This window comes from Jaculus jaculus, chromosome 2 (assembly GCF_020740685.1).
Source record: "Jaculus jaculus isolate mJacJac1 chromosome 2, mJacJac1.mat.Y.cur, whole genome shotgun sequence".
NCBI lineage: Eukaryota > Metazoa > Chordata > Mammalia > Rodentia > Dipodidae > Jaculus > Jaculus jaculus.
Window position 1 is genome coordinate 116,404,907 of NC_059103.1, and position 15,234 is coordinate 116,420,140.

Below are 15,234 nucleotides of genomic sequence, written 5' to 3' on the forward strand. Positions count from 1 at the left end.
CTTTTCATAGACAAAGCCAAGGTTCAGAGAGGCCTACTACTCATATAAGCAGAATTCCAAGTCTCCTGAATCAAAATGCCAGGCCTAGTGGAAAGGACGTCAGGAGCACAACTCAGCAGCACTCCCTCCCTGGATTTCATATTCTACTCCAACTGCACATTTCTAGTAGAGCTTTAGATTCTCTAAGAAAATTTTAACGGAAAAACTGGAGATTTTTGGTTAATCTGGCAGTTGCCACCATTACTAGGTTAATTTTTCTCTCAGCGACAGTATTTTCCTTTCCTTATTCAAAACAGCCAAGTATCATTCTGTAAGCTAAAACTCCATCTACCCCAAAATTCTGTCTTCAACAACCTGAGCAGCACAGCACTTTCCCAAACAAAACCTGGCAACTCTTGTTGTACTATTTTATTTATCTGAGAGAGAGAGACAGACAGACAGAGAGAAGTAGGCAGACACAGAGAGAGAGCATGGGCACACCAGGGCCTCCTGCTATTGCCAACGAACCCCAGACACATGCACCACTTTGTGCACCTGGCTTTATGTGAGTACTGGGGAATCGAACCTGTAACAAGCTTCACAAGCAAGCACCTTTAACCACTGAGCCATCTCTCCAGCCCTCAAACCTGTCTAATCTTTTTTAAAATGTAGATTATAGACAACATTGTAAACGATAATTTTTTTTAAATAGACCTACCATAAGTCTAACAGCTGTGTACCAAGAATTAAACTGGTAATCCTGAACCAGTCTCCAAGCCCTTCCTAGGAAACATCACTGCACAGGGACACTTACTTGGTTGTCTGCTTTGATTTTCTAATATTTTTATTTATTCATTTAATTTAGAGAGAATGGGCATACCAGGGCCTCTTGCCACACTGCAAATAAGCTCCATATACATGTGGCACTTTATGCACCTGGCTTTATGTAGGTACTGGGGAACTGAACCTGGGCCAGTAGGCCTTGCAAGCCCTTTCCACCTTTAAGCACTAAGCCATTTTCCTAGGTTCTGCTTTGTTTTTTGGAGATAGGGTCTCCCTATGCAGCCTAGGATGAGCTGAACCTTGTAATCCTCCTGCCTCAGCCTCCGAAATGCTATGAGATTACAAGCACATGTCTCTATGACCAACAAAAACAAACCCAAAATCAATATTCACAAGACCTTTCAAGGTCACATGTGCATGCATGCCTAGTGAAAATTTTTCATTGAAAGATATGTACATTCCCAGTCAAGGATGAACAAGTGACATTCACTCCCATATTACAAGCCGTGGCTTCACATATCTAGTGCCGTGCTTTTCTTTTTTCTTTTTGGTTTTTCAAGGTAGGGTTTCACTCTAACCCAGGCTGACCTGGAATTCACTCCTACCTCTGCCTCCCAAGTCTCCCAAGTGCTGAGACTAAAGACATGCACCACCACCCCTGGCTTGTTTATCCATTTTTGTTGGTGACTCTGAAGCAAAGAGCTGGCCACTGTCTAGTGCTCTTCAGGACAAGAAGGCTGCGAGGTGGTAGAGAAAGTCCCTGCATTCGTAAAAGCTGTCTGTGTATGCAGCACATATAGTCGTACTGTTTGTTGGCTGTGCTTCAGCATTAATGAGTCAATAGTATATTAAATAAGATAAAAGACACATAGAACAAGGTTATGCATTGATCAGGAGCAGAGCCTTGTTTTGCTCTTTAGGGGAATGATTCAGAATTCACTAAGTAGTGGTCACAGCACCTTTATAGAGTGTAACTATCACAACTGTTATTCCACATACTAAAAGGAAAAACACAAAATACACAGCATGTTACCAAACAGATAATTTCCCCCAAATTCAGAAACAGTAGCTGAAGGTTCCTAAATAAGGTAACCACAGGGACAGCTGATGGTATTAGTTCATAGGTGACTAGAATGAGACAATGCCTATGACATCACCAGAGGACGGTCAAGTGTTCCTTAATATGGTATGTACACCCCAGAGGGCATACTAGACGACTCCATGGATACAAGAGATCATAGGGTCACTCATACCAATCATTAATTCAATTATATTAAATTGAAATTAATGTTATTTTTAATAATTTATTTATGAGAGAGAATGGGTGTGCCAGAGCCTCTAGCCACTGCAAATGAACTCCAGATCTATGTACCACCATATGCATCTGGCTTATATGGGTTCTGGGGAATCAAACCTGGGTCCTTAGGCTTCACATGGAAGCACCTTAAAAGTTAAGCCATTTCTCCAGCCCAATTTTAATCTTTTTTTCCTTTTCGTTTTTGTTTTTCTAGGTAGAGTCTCACTCTTGCCCAGGCTGACCTGGAACTCACTCTGTAGTTCCAGGTTTGTCTTAAACTCACAACAATCCTCCTACTTCTGCTTCCTGAGTGCTGGGATTAAAAGCATGCACCACCATGCCCAGCTAAATTGCAAGGGCCATAGAAGTGCTTTAGTGTCTAAAGGCACTTACAAAGTTTGACAGCTTCATGTTCAATTCCCCACTACCCAGGTATAGCCAGATGCACAAAGTGGCACATACATCTAGAGTTTTTTTTTTATTTTTCATTTATTTATTTGAGAGTGAGACACACAGAGAGAAAGACAGACAGAGGGAGAGAGAGAATGGGCGCGCCAGGGCTTCCAGCCTCTGCAAATGAACTCCAGATGCATCCGACCCCTTGTGCATCTGGCTAACGTGGGACCTGGGGAACCGAGCCTCGAACCGGGGTCCTTAGGCTTCACAGGCAAGCGCTTAACCGCTAAGCCATCTCTCCAGCCCTACATCTAGAGTTTATTTGCAGTGGTAAGAGGCCCTGGCATACCTGTGCCTATTCTCATTCTCTCTGCCTGCAAGCAAATAATTTTTTTGTTGCTGTTGTTTTCTGAGGTTGGGTCTCACTCTAACCCAGGCTGACCCGGAACTCACTATATAATTTCAGGGTGGCTTCGAACTCACGGCAATCCTCCTACCTCTGCCTCCAAAGTGCTGGGATTAAAGTCATATATCAACACACCCAGCTAAAAAATTTTTAATAAAAAAAACTTAATAATGGGGCTGGAAAGAGTGCTCAGTGGTTAAAAGAGCTTGCTCACAAAGCTTTACAGGCCAAGTCTGATCGCCCAGTACCCATCTGCACAAAGTAGCATGTATCTGGAGTTGGTCTGCAGTGATAAAAGGCCCCGGCATTTTCATTCTCATAATTCTCTCTCTTAAATAAATAATTAAAAAAAAAAACTCAATAATGGGGCTGAAGAGATGAGTTAGCTGTTAACATGCTTGCCGGTGAAGCCTAAGGACCCAGGTTCAATTTCCAGAGTTTGTTTGCAGTGGCTAGAAGTCCTGGCATGCTCATTCTCTCTCTTCCTTTTTCTCAAACAAATAAGTTTTAAAACATTAATAACGGCTGGAGAGGTGGCTCAGTTGTTAAAGATGCTGTCTACAAAGCCTGACAGCCTCAGTTGATTCCCCAGTACCCACACAAAGCCATATGCACAAAGTGGTCCATCAATCTGGAGTTCACTTGCAGCAGCTAGAGGCCCTTGGTGAGCCCATTACCCTCCTCCCCCTCTACTTGAAGCACTGGTGCCTTTAAGGATGCAGATGCAACAGGAACCTCTAAGGACAGCTGCTCAGCTCCAACCAGCCATGATGATCTTTACACAGGACATTGCTCAAGACTTAATCATGAGATGATGCAAGCTATGAACCCTTCCTGCTCTAGAAATGTAAACATCTGTAATTCATAAAATAAGATATAATAAATGCTAAGAAAAAGCACTTTTTGTGTTGCTTGGAATACCAGGACTAAAGGAGCAACCTGGTAAAGCAACAGAGAACACCACTTCCCAAACTTTAAGTGTTTGGCAATAAGGAGAACAGGAAAAACAGTGCCAGCAGTCTGTCTGTTATTCTATCCAGTGAAAACAACAAAACATTCTGGCTGCATTTGACTTACTTAAAGACGGAAAGTGACTTTCCAAAGGGTAGTGCCCCCTTAAAGGTACTTCGACGGCAATTCTTGTTAATGCTCTTTGTTTTCTGAGCAACCACAGAACCAAACATGCAAAGAAGATAAGACTCAACTATATCTGTCTGGTTTAAGGATCTACATCTAAATCTATCATTAAAAGGCAGGATTAACTAAAATTTTTCCATATATTTTTATGGTACTTCATGTCAACTGTGTCATTTAACAAACACAGCAGCCAGGCGTGGTGGCACACGCCTTTAATCCCAGCACTTGGGAAGCAGAGGTAGGATCTCTGAGTTGGAGGCCACTATGAAACTACAAAATGAGTTCCAGGTAAGCCTGGACTACAGCGAGACCCTACCTCGAAAAAAACAAGCAAACAACAATAAAAAAGCAAAAGACTAAAATAAATAAATAAATAAATAAAAATAAAATAAAAAAGGGCTGGAGAGATGGCTTAGCGGTTAAGCGCTTGCCTGTGAAGCCTAAGAACCCCGGTTCGAGGCTTGATTCTCCAGGTCCCACGTTAGCCAGATGCACAAAGGGTGCATGCGTCTGGATTTCGTTTGCAGTGGCTGGAGGCCCTGGCGCACCCACTCTCTCTCTCTCTCTCTACCTCTCTCTGCCTCTTTCTCTATCACTCTCAAACAAATAAATAAAAAATGAACAACAACAACAAAAAAAAGCAAAAGACTGCTCAAACACCCTGGTCCCACTACAATGTTAAGTTCAATAAGGGGAGAAGGTTGTTTTTGGCTTCTGTGACTATGTTTTGTGGGGGGAGGGTTGTTTTTTTGAGGTTTCATGTAACCAAGGATATCCTTGAACTTGCTATGCACCTGAGAATGACCTTGAACTACTTCCTGCCTCCACCTCCAGTGTATTAGAATTACAAGTGTTCATCAACCACACCCAGGGGCTTCATGCATGCTAGGCAAGCACTCCACCAACTGAGCTACAACACATCCCCAGTTCTGTGGTTTTAAAAAATATTTTATTACTTATTTATTTGAGAGAAAGAAACATGGGGGGGATGGGTGCACCAGGGTCTCCAGCCACTGCAGATGAACTCCAGACACAAGCGCCACCTTGTGTATCTGACTTACATAGGTCCTGGGGAATCGGACCTGAGTCCTTAGGCTTCATAGGCACATGCCTTAATCACTAAGCCATCCCTCCAGCAGCCCCCTCCCCCCCAAAAAACTAGGGTTTTTGTTGTTGGTGTTGGTGGTGGTGTTTGTTTTCCAGGTAGGGTCTCACTCTAGCCCTGGTTGACCTGGAATTCACTATGTAGTCTCAGGGTGGCCTCAAACTCACAGCGATCCTCCTCGTACCTCTGCCTCCCAAGTGCTGGGATTAAAGGTGTGCCACGCCCAGCAACCAAGACTAAATTTTTAAGTACAACAATTTATGTTCAAATCCCAAACAGATTATTCAACTTTTCAGAACCTTAAAAAAATGCAGACAGAGAGCATACCGAGTAATTCTTGAAAATGAGTCAAGAATTACCCGACATCTCACCTGTGTATTTAGAACTCGTTTCCATTTTCCTTCCATCATTCCCAGGGAACAGGGCTGCGATCTCACACCTACTCCAACAAAGTTTTGAACTCAGCGCCATGCTGAGAAGTTCAAAAAGGATAAAACTCAGGAATTCTCATTTTAAAAATTAGTCTGTAATACTCTACTGAAGCCTTCAGGTTCAATTTAAGAAACACTACTTTACTGAAGACTCATAAGGAAGGTATGTGCATGCAGGCTGTAAAAAAAACTTAAAACATGATCAGACTAGCATTTTCCCAAAAGTTCACCTAATGGAATTTTTTTCTATATAAATACCATGAATTTCCACAGCATGTACTTTTAGAAGTATTGGTTTTGATAAAATTCATGTTTAACAAATAATTATTGTAGAAGACAGAGCCCAGTAAAGACCCTACTTATTTCTTAAAATAAGATCTTGGTGGTGGTCTGGCTGACTTCAAATTTGCAATCCTTCTGCCTCAGCCTCCTAAGTGGGATTACAAGGATAGGCCATTATAATTGCTAAAAATAAGCCTTCAGGAGATTCCCGAATCATTGTTTTGCAGGTAGCCTTAAATCTGCATGTATTCTACCATTTTTTGCCTTTTTTTTTTTTTTGAAGTAGGGTGTCACTCTAGCCCAGGTTGACCAGGAATTCACTATGTAGTCTCAGGCTGGCCTTTAACTCATGGTGATCCTCCTATCTGTCTCCCCGAGTGCTGAGATTAAAGGTGTGTGCTAGGATTAAAGGTGTATGACACCATGCCACGTTATTCTATTATTTAATTATCTAGATCACTAAGGCATTTTTGTTTTTTTTTCCCCCCCAGGTAGGGTCTCACTCTTGCCCAGGCTGACCTGGCACTCACATCACTAGTTCCAGGTCCAGCTTTTTAAAAACATATCATCTTTTTGTTTTTGTTGTTTTCTTTTTTCCACTAGGGCATTTTTATCCTCAGATTTCAGAATAAGTCTGTCATAAGCACTCCACAAAGTGGCTCACAGTAATCTAATGAAGCTGGGAGAAAAAGGTAGGGAGCTTTTTAGCTTTGTTACCAAACTGATTTGTATAAGGTATGCCTTATCCCCAAGTCAACTTCCCAACAACAGTACATATCTAGTGCCACAGCACAGCCTCTGTTACCCCCAGTATCCTGCTGGACAGCGGGGAGCAAGGAACAGAATAAAGAGGGAGCTACGGACTCTAAACACAAAGTCTTTCTTTTCCCCCTGAAAACCAAGAAAGCAGTTTATGTGTGACAAGTTAAAAAAAAAATTGACACAATTTAACAGCAACCTTGACAATTTCCACAGGTCTCTGGAATAATTTTAAAATGTGGGGGTGGGGAGGGAATATGGAAAAAATATAAAATAACATTTCTTCAGAATCTGCTAAGTGTCTAAAATACTCTGATTCAGGCTGGCAAATGGCTAAGCAGTTAAGGCACTTGCCTGTGAAGCCTAAGGACAGTTCCAACTCCCCAGAACCTGTAGGCCAGATGTGTAAGGTGACACGTGTGCACAAGACTGCACAAGCTAGAGGCCCTGGCGTGCCAGTTCTGTCTCACTAAAAATAAATAAAAAGTACGTGATTCTTTTAAAAAATGTGTTAGCTGCCAAGCATAGTAGCACACAACTGTAATACCAGCCTTTGGCAGAAAGAACCACCTGGAGTTTGAGGCTACCCTGGCTAGATACTCAGGCCAACTGAGCTGCAGAATTGAAAATAGTTGGAACATTTATTTGGAATCCTAAAAATGCATACAGATTTCCTATGATGGCCTACATCTAGAAAATCAGGAAAATGTAAAACAGAACTTAGGCTGCTTAGTTTCTTGGACAATGAGTGCTTCATACCTGTATCCTAAAATAGCAAAACTATGTCATCCGTAGTTAATACTGTGTCTAAGGAAATACATACAAGAAAGGTGGCTGCTTTAATGCAAAGTTATAAGCCTGTGAAATAGGTCGACATGTCTTGATTGACAGAAGAAATGCTTTGGATAAAAGCTTCAAGGAACTTGCCTGCAGAGCCTAACACCCCTGGTTCTATTCCCCAGAACCCACGTAGATGTACAAAGTGGCACATGCATCTGGAGTTTGTTTTCAATGACAAGAAGCTCTGGCGTGCCCATTCTCTTTGTAAAAAAAGAAAGCGCCAAGGCTAGTCAGGCATGGTGGTGTATGCCTTTAATCCTAGCACCAAGGAGGAAGTAGCAGAAGGATCTGTGAGTTTAAGGCCACCCTGAGACTACATAGTGAATTCTAGCCTGGGCTAGAGGGCGACCCTACCTCAAAATTAAAAGAAAAAGAAAAGGCTTCAAGACTTAGCTGGACACGGAGATGACTTTTAATTCCAATCTTTGGGAAGCTGAGGTAGGAGGATCACCTTGAGTTTAAAGCCAGCCTGTGCTACAGAGTGAGTTCCAGGGTCAGCCTGGGCTACATTGAGACCCTGCTTCAAAACGAGAAAAAAAACGGCACCAATTTCCTAAGGATTTATGAGTTTCTAAGGATGCCATTTAGAAGCACCCTTGCACTCAGCAAATCGATGCCGTGCACTGCAACGCCTAGTGAAGAAAATCCCTGGAGTTCTCCACTAACAGCACCAGTGAGAAGCGGCGAAGAGCAAGTCTTTCTTCTTGCCCAAGGTACAGACCTACCTGAAAACTCATTTGGGGGGACTAGCGCTCGAAGACCACTAAAGCGAAGCCACACCACTCCAGGCCCAACTACGCGTGGGTGCTCACCTTCTGGCTGCCTGGGGCCTCACCTGCCAAGCGGAAAGCGCTTCTATCCTTACACCTCGCCCCAGATGACCTGCTCCCCCCACGCCTTTCCAGTGACCACCACCATTTCGTCCTACCCATCTCCATCAAAGCACCAACGAGGGCAGGGCGGGGCGGGGAGAGAGGAAGATGGTGGCACCAGGAAAAGGAGCCCCGCAAGCTGCCCACACACAGCCTCTCTCTTCCTCATTCCGGAGGACGCAAAGCCACGCCGCCTCGCCAGAACCCGGGATCTCGTAGCGCAAAGTCTGCAACACTTGTAACAAAAAGAATCTCTGTTCAATCGTTTTCAGGCACAAGGAACTCCCCGCTCCCTTCCGCCCCTCACCTTCACGAAAGCAATCGGGGTTGTGGTACCTTCGATATCTAACAGGATCACGGTGACTTCGGCGGGCACCGAGAGCACGACCATCTCCCTGCCGGATGCTGCACGGCCTCGGCCGGCTGGAGCGGAGGGCGGCGCGCGCTGCTGCTGCAGCCCGGGACCCGCGCGGCTTGCCGCGATGCCCAGCCACGAGGCGGGGAGGCTGGCGAGGGAGAGCGGCCTCGTGCGCGGAACCCGCCGGGACAGAGGAGGTCGGTCCGCAGCGAGGCGGCAGGCCCAGACCACGCGGGCAGCACGGGGGCGGGCCTCGCAGGCGGGGCCCCGGCGCCCATTGGCTGCCTGCGCGTCTGCACAGCGCTCAGGGCTGCAAATGGACCTCGCGTGGGCGGGAACACAGCCGCGACCGCGGGAGCCCGGAGCGCGCGTCCAGGTAGCCCGGCGGAGCGTAGTGGAGAGCCCCGGGAGGGGCGTGCCGGGGATGTGAGCGTCCCTGGCCCCTTCCCCGCCCACTGCCTCCGCTCAGCCTAGCGATTGTCATCTGACCGTGCCAGTCGTCCGCCGGCGGCTGCACCCGGCGCACCTAGGTGCCCCGAGGCGGTAGCGGAAGAGCCGCCCCCCGCAGCCCCCAGGGGGGCCTTCCCGGGTCTGCTTCCTGTTCGGCCGGTTCCAGCCGGCGCGAGGACACAACACGCGTGCGCGCCGGCGAGCACGCTGGCTTGCTGCATCCGGGCGCGGAGCCCGCCTCTTCCCGGAGCAGCAGCCGCCGCAGCAGCTCCCGCACCGGGAAGAGGAGGGCTCGTTGACCGTACACCACCGACAAAAGGCTCTCCAGGCAAGAGGGATCGCAGCTCTGCGACGGCGCTGCTCGGGATTCCGGGTCCCAGGATTCGTCACCGCTTCCTTTTGTGCCTCTGATTCTCGTGTGGTTTCCAGGCCCGCCCCCTTGCCCAGCGCGCGACCTCGCTCCTCACCGGGAGCGCCGCGATGGAGGTCCCGCCCCGGCTCTCCCATGTGCCGCTGCCGCCGCCGCCGTTGTTCCCCTCGGCTCCGGCTACTCTAGCCTCCCGCAGTGTCTCCCATTGGCGGCCGCGGGCGCCCCGGCAGCTCGCCCCGCTCCTCCCTTCGCTCGCTCCCAGCGCCGCCCGACAGGGGGCGCGCCGGACCCCTCGCTACGTCACGGCCCAGCAGCCCTCGCGATTGGCGGACGGGGCGGCTATAAAGGGAGGGCGCAGGCGGCGGCCGGATCTCTTCCGCCGCCATTTTAAATCCAGCTCCATACAACGCTCCGCCGCTGCCGCCGCCGGGACCCGGACTGCGCGCCAGCATCCCTCTGCCGACAGCTCCGCCATCATGGAGGACATGAACGAGTATAGCAACATAGAGGAATTCGCAGAGGGATCCAAGATCAACGCGAGCAAGAACCAGCAGGATGACGGGTACCGCACGCTCCTCCCCTCCCCCAGAGCCCCGCGCGCGCCCTGCGTCCCCAGGAGCCGCGCGCTGTCCCCAGTGTCTTCCCGAGTCGCTTCTCCGCGTGCCCGCTGGACCCTACTAGCTTGGAGGGAAGAGGAAAGTAAGACGGGGTGACTCGAGAGGCCCGCCGCGGTGGGGGCTGGGCGGAGGGGCTCGTGGAAGGCGGCGTCCCGAGTGCGCAGGCGCCGCGTGGGCCGGGCGGGGGGGAGGGGCCGGCTGGCTGCGAGTCCCGCCGCGGCAGCTGTCGGCGCGGCTTCATTGTGTGTGTATGGACCGTCTCGGGAAACTTGTGGTCTGGGCGCCGGGCGACGGCTGGTACCCGGTTCCCACGGCGCATCGCGAGGTCTCGAGACCCGTGTTGTGAGATCGGAGTGCCTAGTGGTGCGTTTGTGGTTTCGGAACCTCTACCGTGTTTGATTGACGTCTTGAAAGTTGTGCGGTCTGCAGTGTAGGAAGCAGGCTGCTTGCTGGTTCGACACGATGAAATCTTGAGGGTTTCTTTTTCTGGTCTGTTTATGCTTTTGTAAATGAAGTAGATGAAAATTATTTGCACTTTGTGCGCTTAACCCTAGGGTTGAAGTTGGTGCTAAGCATTTTTTTTTTAAATAACTTTGTTTCTAGTAAAATGTTTATTGGAGGCTTGAGCTGGGATACAAGCAAGAAAGATCTGACTGAATATTTGTCTCGATTTGGGGAAGTTGTAGACTGCACTATTAAGACAGATCCAGTCACTGGACGATCGAGAGGATTTGGGTTTGTGCTCTTCAAAGATGCTGCTAGTGTTGATAAGGTAGGGATGTGTTTTGCACTGTGCCAACTTTTGTGTTTATTTGAAAATTGTCTGGAGTTCGTGTGTTGCTGTCAAATGTAATTTGTCTTCTAGGTTTTGGAACTCAAAGAACACAAACTGGATGGCAAATTGATAGACCCGAAAAGGGCCAAAGCCTTGAAAGGAAAAGAACCCCCTAAAAAGGTTTTTGTGGGTGGATTGAGCCCAGATACTTCTGAAGAACAAATTAAAGAATATTTTGGAGCCTTTGGAGAGGTGGGCTGTGTTTGTTTACATGTCGTCTTGATGGATTTATGAATGTTCACCCCTGGTCCATTTTGGGTGGAGCTAATAAATGTTTAACTCAGTGAAGTGAATTGAATTACAACTTCTCAAGCGCCTTCTAGTCACTGGATCTTAATTGCTGCTTTCTGTGCTATAGTGGAAACGAGTATCTCCTAGTCGGTCCAAGACCCAGATGCTTTATGTGCTCAGCGCTCGGACTGGGAACTAGTGGTAGTTATTGGGTGTGATGCTGCTAAAGGATGTCTTACTCTGGGTGTTTCATGTATACAACACCTTTTTAAAAATTTGCTTGAGGGGAGGGGCAGATAGAGCATGGGCATGCAAGGGCCACCAACTACTGCAAATGAACTCCAGAAACATGCACCACCTTGTGCATCTGGCTTACGTGGGTACTGGGGAATTGAACCTGGGTCCTTAGGCTTCTCACACAAATGCCTTAATCACTAAGCCATCTATCTCTCCGGCTCTACAACATCTTTCTTTAGTTTGAGGTGTGTATCTAGAAGTCATCTGGTTGGAATAACATGTTGAAGTTTGAAAAGGAACCGTAGTGTACTAAGCTCATTTTTTCCATTGCTGGGTGTCTTGAACATACATTTTGCTTTCAGATTGAAAATATCGAACTTCCAATGGATACAAAAACAAATGAAAGGAGAGGATTCTGTTTTATCACATACACAGATGAAGAGCCAGTAAAGAAATTGTTAGAAAGCAGATACCATCAAATTGGTTCTGGGAAGGTAAAACACTTCAAATTGCGTTTTATGAAAAATTTGAAGATTTTTAAGTGAAGTCCACTTGAAGAAAAATGGCTTGTTAGTGAAAATTCTAATTTTGTGTGCTAAATTTGTCTATAGTGTGAAATTAAAGTTGCACAACCCAAAGAGGTATATAGACAACAACAGCAACAACAGAAAGGAGGAAGAGGTGCTGCCGCTGGTGGACGAGGTGGTACTAGGGGTCGTGGACGAGGTGAGACTCAGTTTAGGAAAGAACTTAATGATTTAAGCTACTAGGGTAACTAGGCCCATTAGAAAGCAGAGCTAGATTCAGCTTGTTTTGGGTGTGTGGGGGGGTGTTAAAGGAGCTCATGGCTTAACCTGAGAAAAGCTTGACAGTGTCATTGAGATTTCTTCAGGAATCCTTTAAGACAGAACAGCCTACCCATCTTTAGTTGCAGTGGGAAATGATTTTCTGTTACACTTAGGAAGCTTGATACTAGCATACTTGGACTTAAGATTGTAGAGTAGGGACCAGAATGCATTGTTATGTGTTAGGATTGTGGTTGGAGCAGTCAGAAGTTTCCTAACAATTGTGCATTGTTTCAGGTCAGGGCCAAAACTGGAACCAAGGATTTAATAACTATTATGATCAAGGATATGGAAATTATAATAGTGCCTATGGTGGTGATCAAAACTATAGTGGCTATGGCGGATATGATTATACTGGGTATAACTATGGGAACTATGGATATGGACAGGGATATGCAGACTACAGTGGTAAGGATACTTAACCTAATTTTATAAACCAGTGGTATTAGAATTGAATTTTTAAGTGCATCCTTAAAGTTTGTTTTCTGTTTATCAAGGAGTTAAATTTTTAAGGGATATTATAATCATAGGATAAGGAAAAACTAAAATACATGGTTTATAACTAATTCCTAGTGACTTGAAATTGACTGGTATACCATGGTGCGGGCCTTACCAGAACCTCCTGCTGCTGTAACTGGAGGCTTAAGTGCATGCACCCCTTTATGTGTCTGGCTTTACATGGGTCCTGGGGAGTTAACTGGACCAGCTGGCCAGCTTTGCAAGCCAACTGCCTTTAACCAGAGCCATGTCCCTAGCCAGTGGCTTAATGATATGTAGTACCATGCAGGGTTTTATTTGCACTGGATAAACTTTTTGATGCTTATGAAGAAATACTTTTATAGGAAACATAATGAAAATTTTATCCTTGCAAAATAGGTCAACAGAGCACTTATGGCAAAGCATCTCGAGGGGGTGGCAATCACCAAAATAATTACCAGCCATACTGAAGGAGGACAGTAGAGAAAGCAGGTGTGTATAAAAGTACAAGAAACCAGTGGAAGTGCCTAATTTAATTTAAAGATCAATAGACAAATAAAAAGAAGGAAAAACAAAATACTGTGTAGTCTTTTGCTAAACTGTTAATTTAATTGCTTTATGAGCCTGTTTTGCCTAAAGTGTCTATAGATCTTTAACTTTAAAAGTCTTACCTCACCTTTTTTAGTATTACAGAAAAACTTAAGAGTTTTTCTGTTTGCTTTGTGTACCAGGAGGTCTAGAGGAATAATTAAACTTTTAGAGCTATTAACAGGTAAAGTACTGAAATGGGTACAACTTAAGGAAAACAAGAATGTTGTCTTCTAACTCTGACATTATACCTTGTTTGTACCCGCCAGCGGGAACTTCATTGCAGGCCGTGTGTCACCCTGACCACGTCTATCTCTGGGGGTCGCACGTTGCGGGCAGAGCGCAAGGCATACACCAGAAAACGCTGTCCTGTGGTATGGTCTCTTCCAACTTCATGTACCAGCGTAAAGATTAAAGTGGAAAACTTCAGACTTTGGCTTCTTTTTTTAATCTTTTTGGAGATTAAGTGTCTTAACTTAAATGGTTTTTTACAGGAGTTAAAGTACATAAATGCCTTTTTACAGCTTAATCATTTTGGTCTTCTGTTTAGTGTTGTATTTCAATTGTGGAGCCTCATTTTAAGTGTTCATTCTTTAAGATTTAATGCTTGCTTTTTCTTTTTATAGCTAATAGTGAAATCTACCAACCAAAACAAGAACTTTTAAATCTGGGATATATGTTAAAGATCATATGCACAAAACAATTCATTGTCTTTATATGATGCCTGTAAGAAATTTGTGGTTTCAATAGTATTTTACTTGGCTTACTAGAGACATTTCTAGTAGGCCTTGATCTGTTCAACCTGTGACTATGGGAAGATTGCATTCCCAGATTAAGTGAATAAATTTAATTGAATATCATTTGGAAACTCCAGGATGAGTTTCAGTTACCCAAACTGCACTTTGCTAATGAACATGCATGTGATCTTTAATTATTGAAGAAAAGAATAAAGTGAGGACTTAAAACAATTCATGAAAATGGACCTTTGGAAGCTTGCCGGAATTGCACAAATCTAATTGTTATTTTGTTTTTATTTTTAGGAGATGTAAAGAAACCATCTTACAGGACGACATTGAAGATTGCTTGATCTTCTGTTGATCTAAGATGACTATTTTGTAAAAGACTTTCTAGTGTACAAAGACACAGATGTGTCCAGCTGTATATAGCCGCCAATTAGTTTCTTTGTTTTTACTTTGTCCTTTGCTATCTGTGTTATGACTCAATGTGGATTTGTGTTTATACAAATGTTATTTGTATGATTCCTTGTTAAACCTCAAATAAATGCTTCCTTAAGTGATTTTCTGTGTCAGGTACTACATAGTTCTATGTAAGTATATTTTGAAGAAGCAATAATTAAGGCACAGTTTGTTTTGTGTTAACTATTCCATAGGGAGAACTGGCCTTCTATGAAGAGCTGGTCACAATGTCATTTTACTCCCTTTTTTGGAGGTGAATTCTGCATTCCAACTTCCATTTTGAGATTTATAACACACCCCTGAAGTGTTCTCTCTCCATATCTGGAGACTGAAAGACCTAAGTCAAAGGGTTGTGGTTAGTGGAATGTTCAGCGGTACATGTTGTATCTGTGAAATGACTGTTTTAAGGAAACATCTTTTAGTCTGGGATTGTAGACTCCATAATAAAGTGTTTGCCTAGCATGTGTGAGGTCCTAGGTTCAATCCTCAGTACCATCAAATTTGGCAAACCGTGTATATTTTACAAGTTTGAACTAATCAGTTGGCTTAAAAAGGCATTAGCTAACCCATGTCACGACTTACTGGTAACAAAACATACTGTCAGGATGGTGGTGGGAGTTAGCTTGAGAGCAATAGTGTGAGTTCTTAGTGTCATTAGTAAATCCCACTTTCAGTGCAGTTAGTGCATGAGCTGGGTAGTTAGGATATTTCTACGTTCACGGGAGGCAGGGGGAAAGAAGGCT

The 15,234-nt window shown here is 45.1% G+C and overlaps 2 protein-coding genes across 4 annotated transcripts in view; one reads left to right on the top strand and one right to left on the bottom strand.

The window, feature by feature from the left end:
- The window catches only part of Enoph1 (enolase-phosphatase 1), a 34,482-nt gene extending 25,733 nt beyond the window's left edge, over positions 1-8,749 (bottom strand). The window contains exon 1 of one of the 2 annotated variants that reach the window (XM_045142754.1): positions 8,595-8,749. In XM_045142754.1, coding sequence (XP_044998689.1) covers positions 8,595-8,678 — 84 coding nt within the window. In that variant the 5' untranslated portion in view covers positions 8,679-8,749. The remainder of the gene's footprint in view (positions 1-8,594) is intronic. The other variant, XM_045142755.1, reaches the window with a different exon arrangement.
- Positions 8,750-9,560: 811 nt separating this feature from the next.
- Hnrnpdl (heterogeneous nuclear ribonucleoprotein D like) lies at positions 9,561-14,592 on the top strand. Of its 2 annotated transcripts, none has more exons than XM_004653387.2 (8): positions 9,561-10,027; positions 10,686-10,854; positions 10,948-11,109; positions 11,748-11,879; positions 11,997-12,111; positions 12,468-12,638; positions 13,107-13,199; positions 14,336-14,592. In XM_004653387.2, exons 1-7 carry the CDS (start codon positions 9,576-9,578, stop codon positions 13,175-13,177), a joined length of 1,272 nt encoding a protein of 423 aa, XP_004653444.1. In that variant the 5' UTR covers positions 9,561-9,575; the 3' UTR covers positions 13,178-13,199; positions 14,336-14,592. The 2 variants fall into 2 exon arrangements, with proteins under 2 accessions (XP_004653444.1, XP_004653445.1); XM_004653388.2 differs by lacking the exon at positions 14,336-14,592 and adding an exon at positions 13,565-13,724.
- Positions 14,593-15,234: the final 642 nt, after the last annotated feature.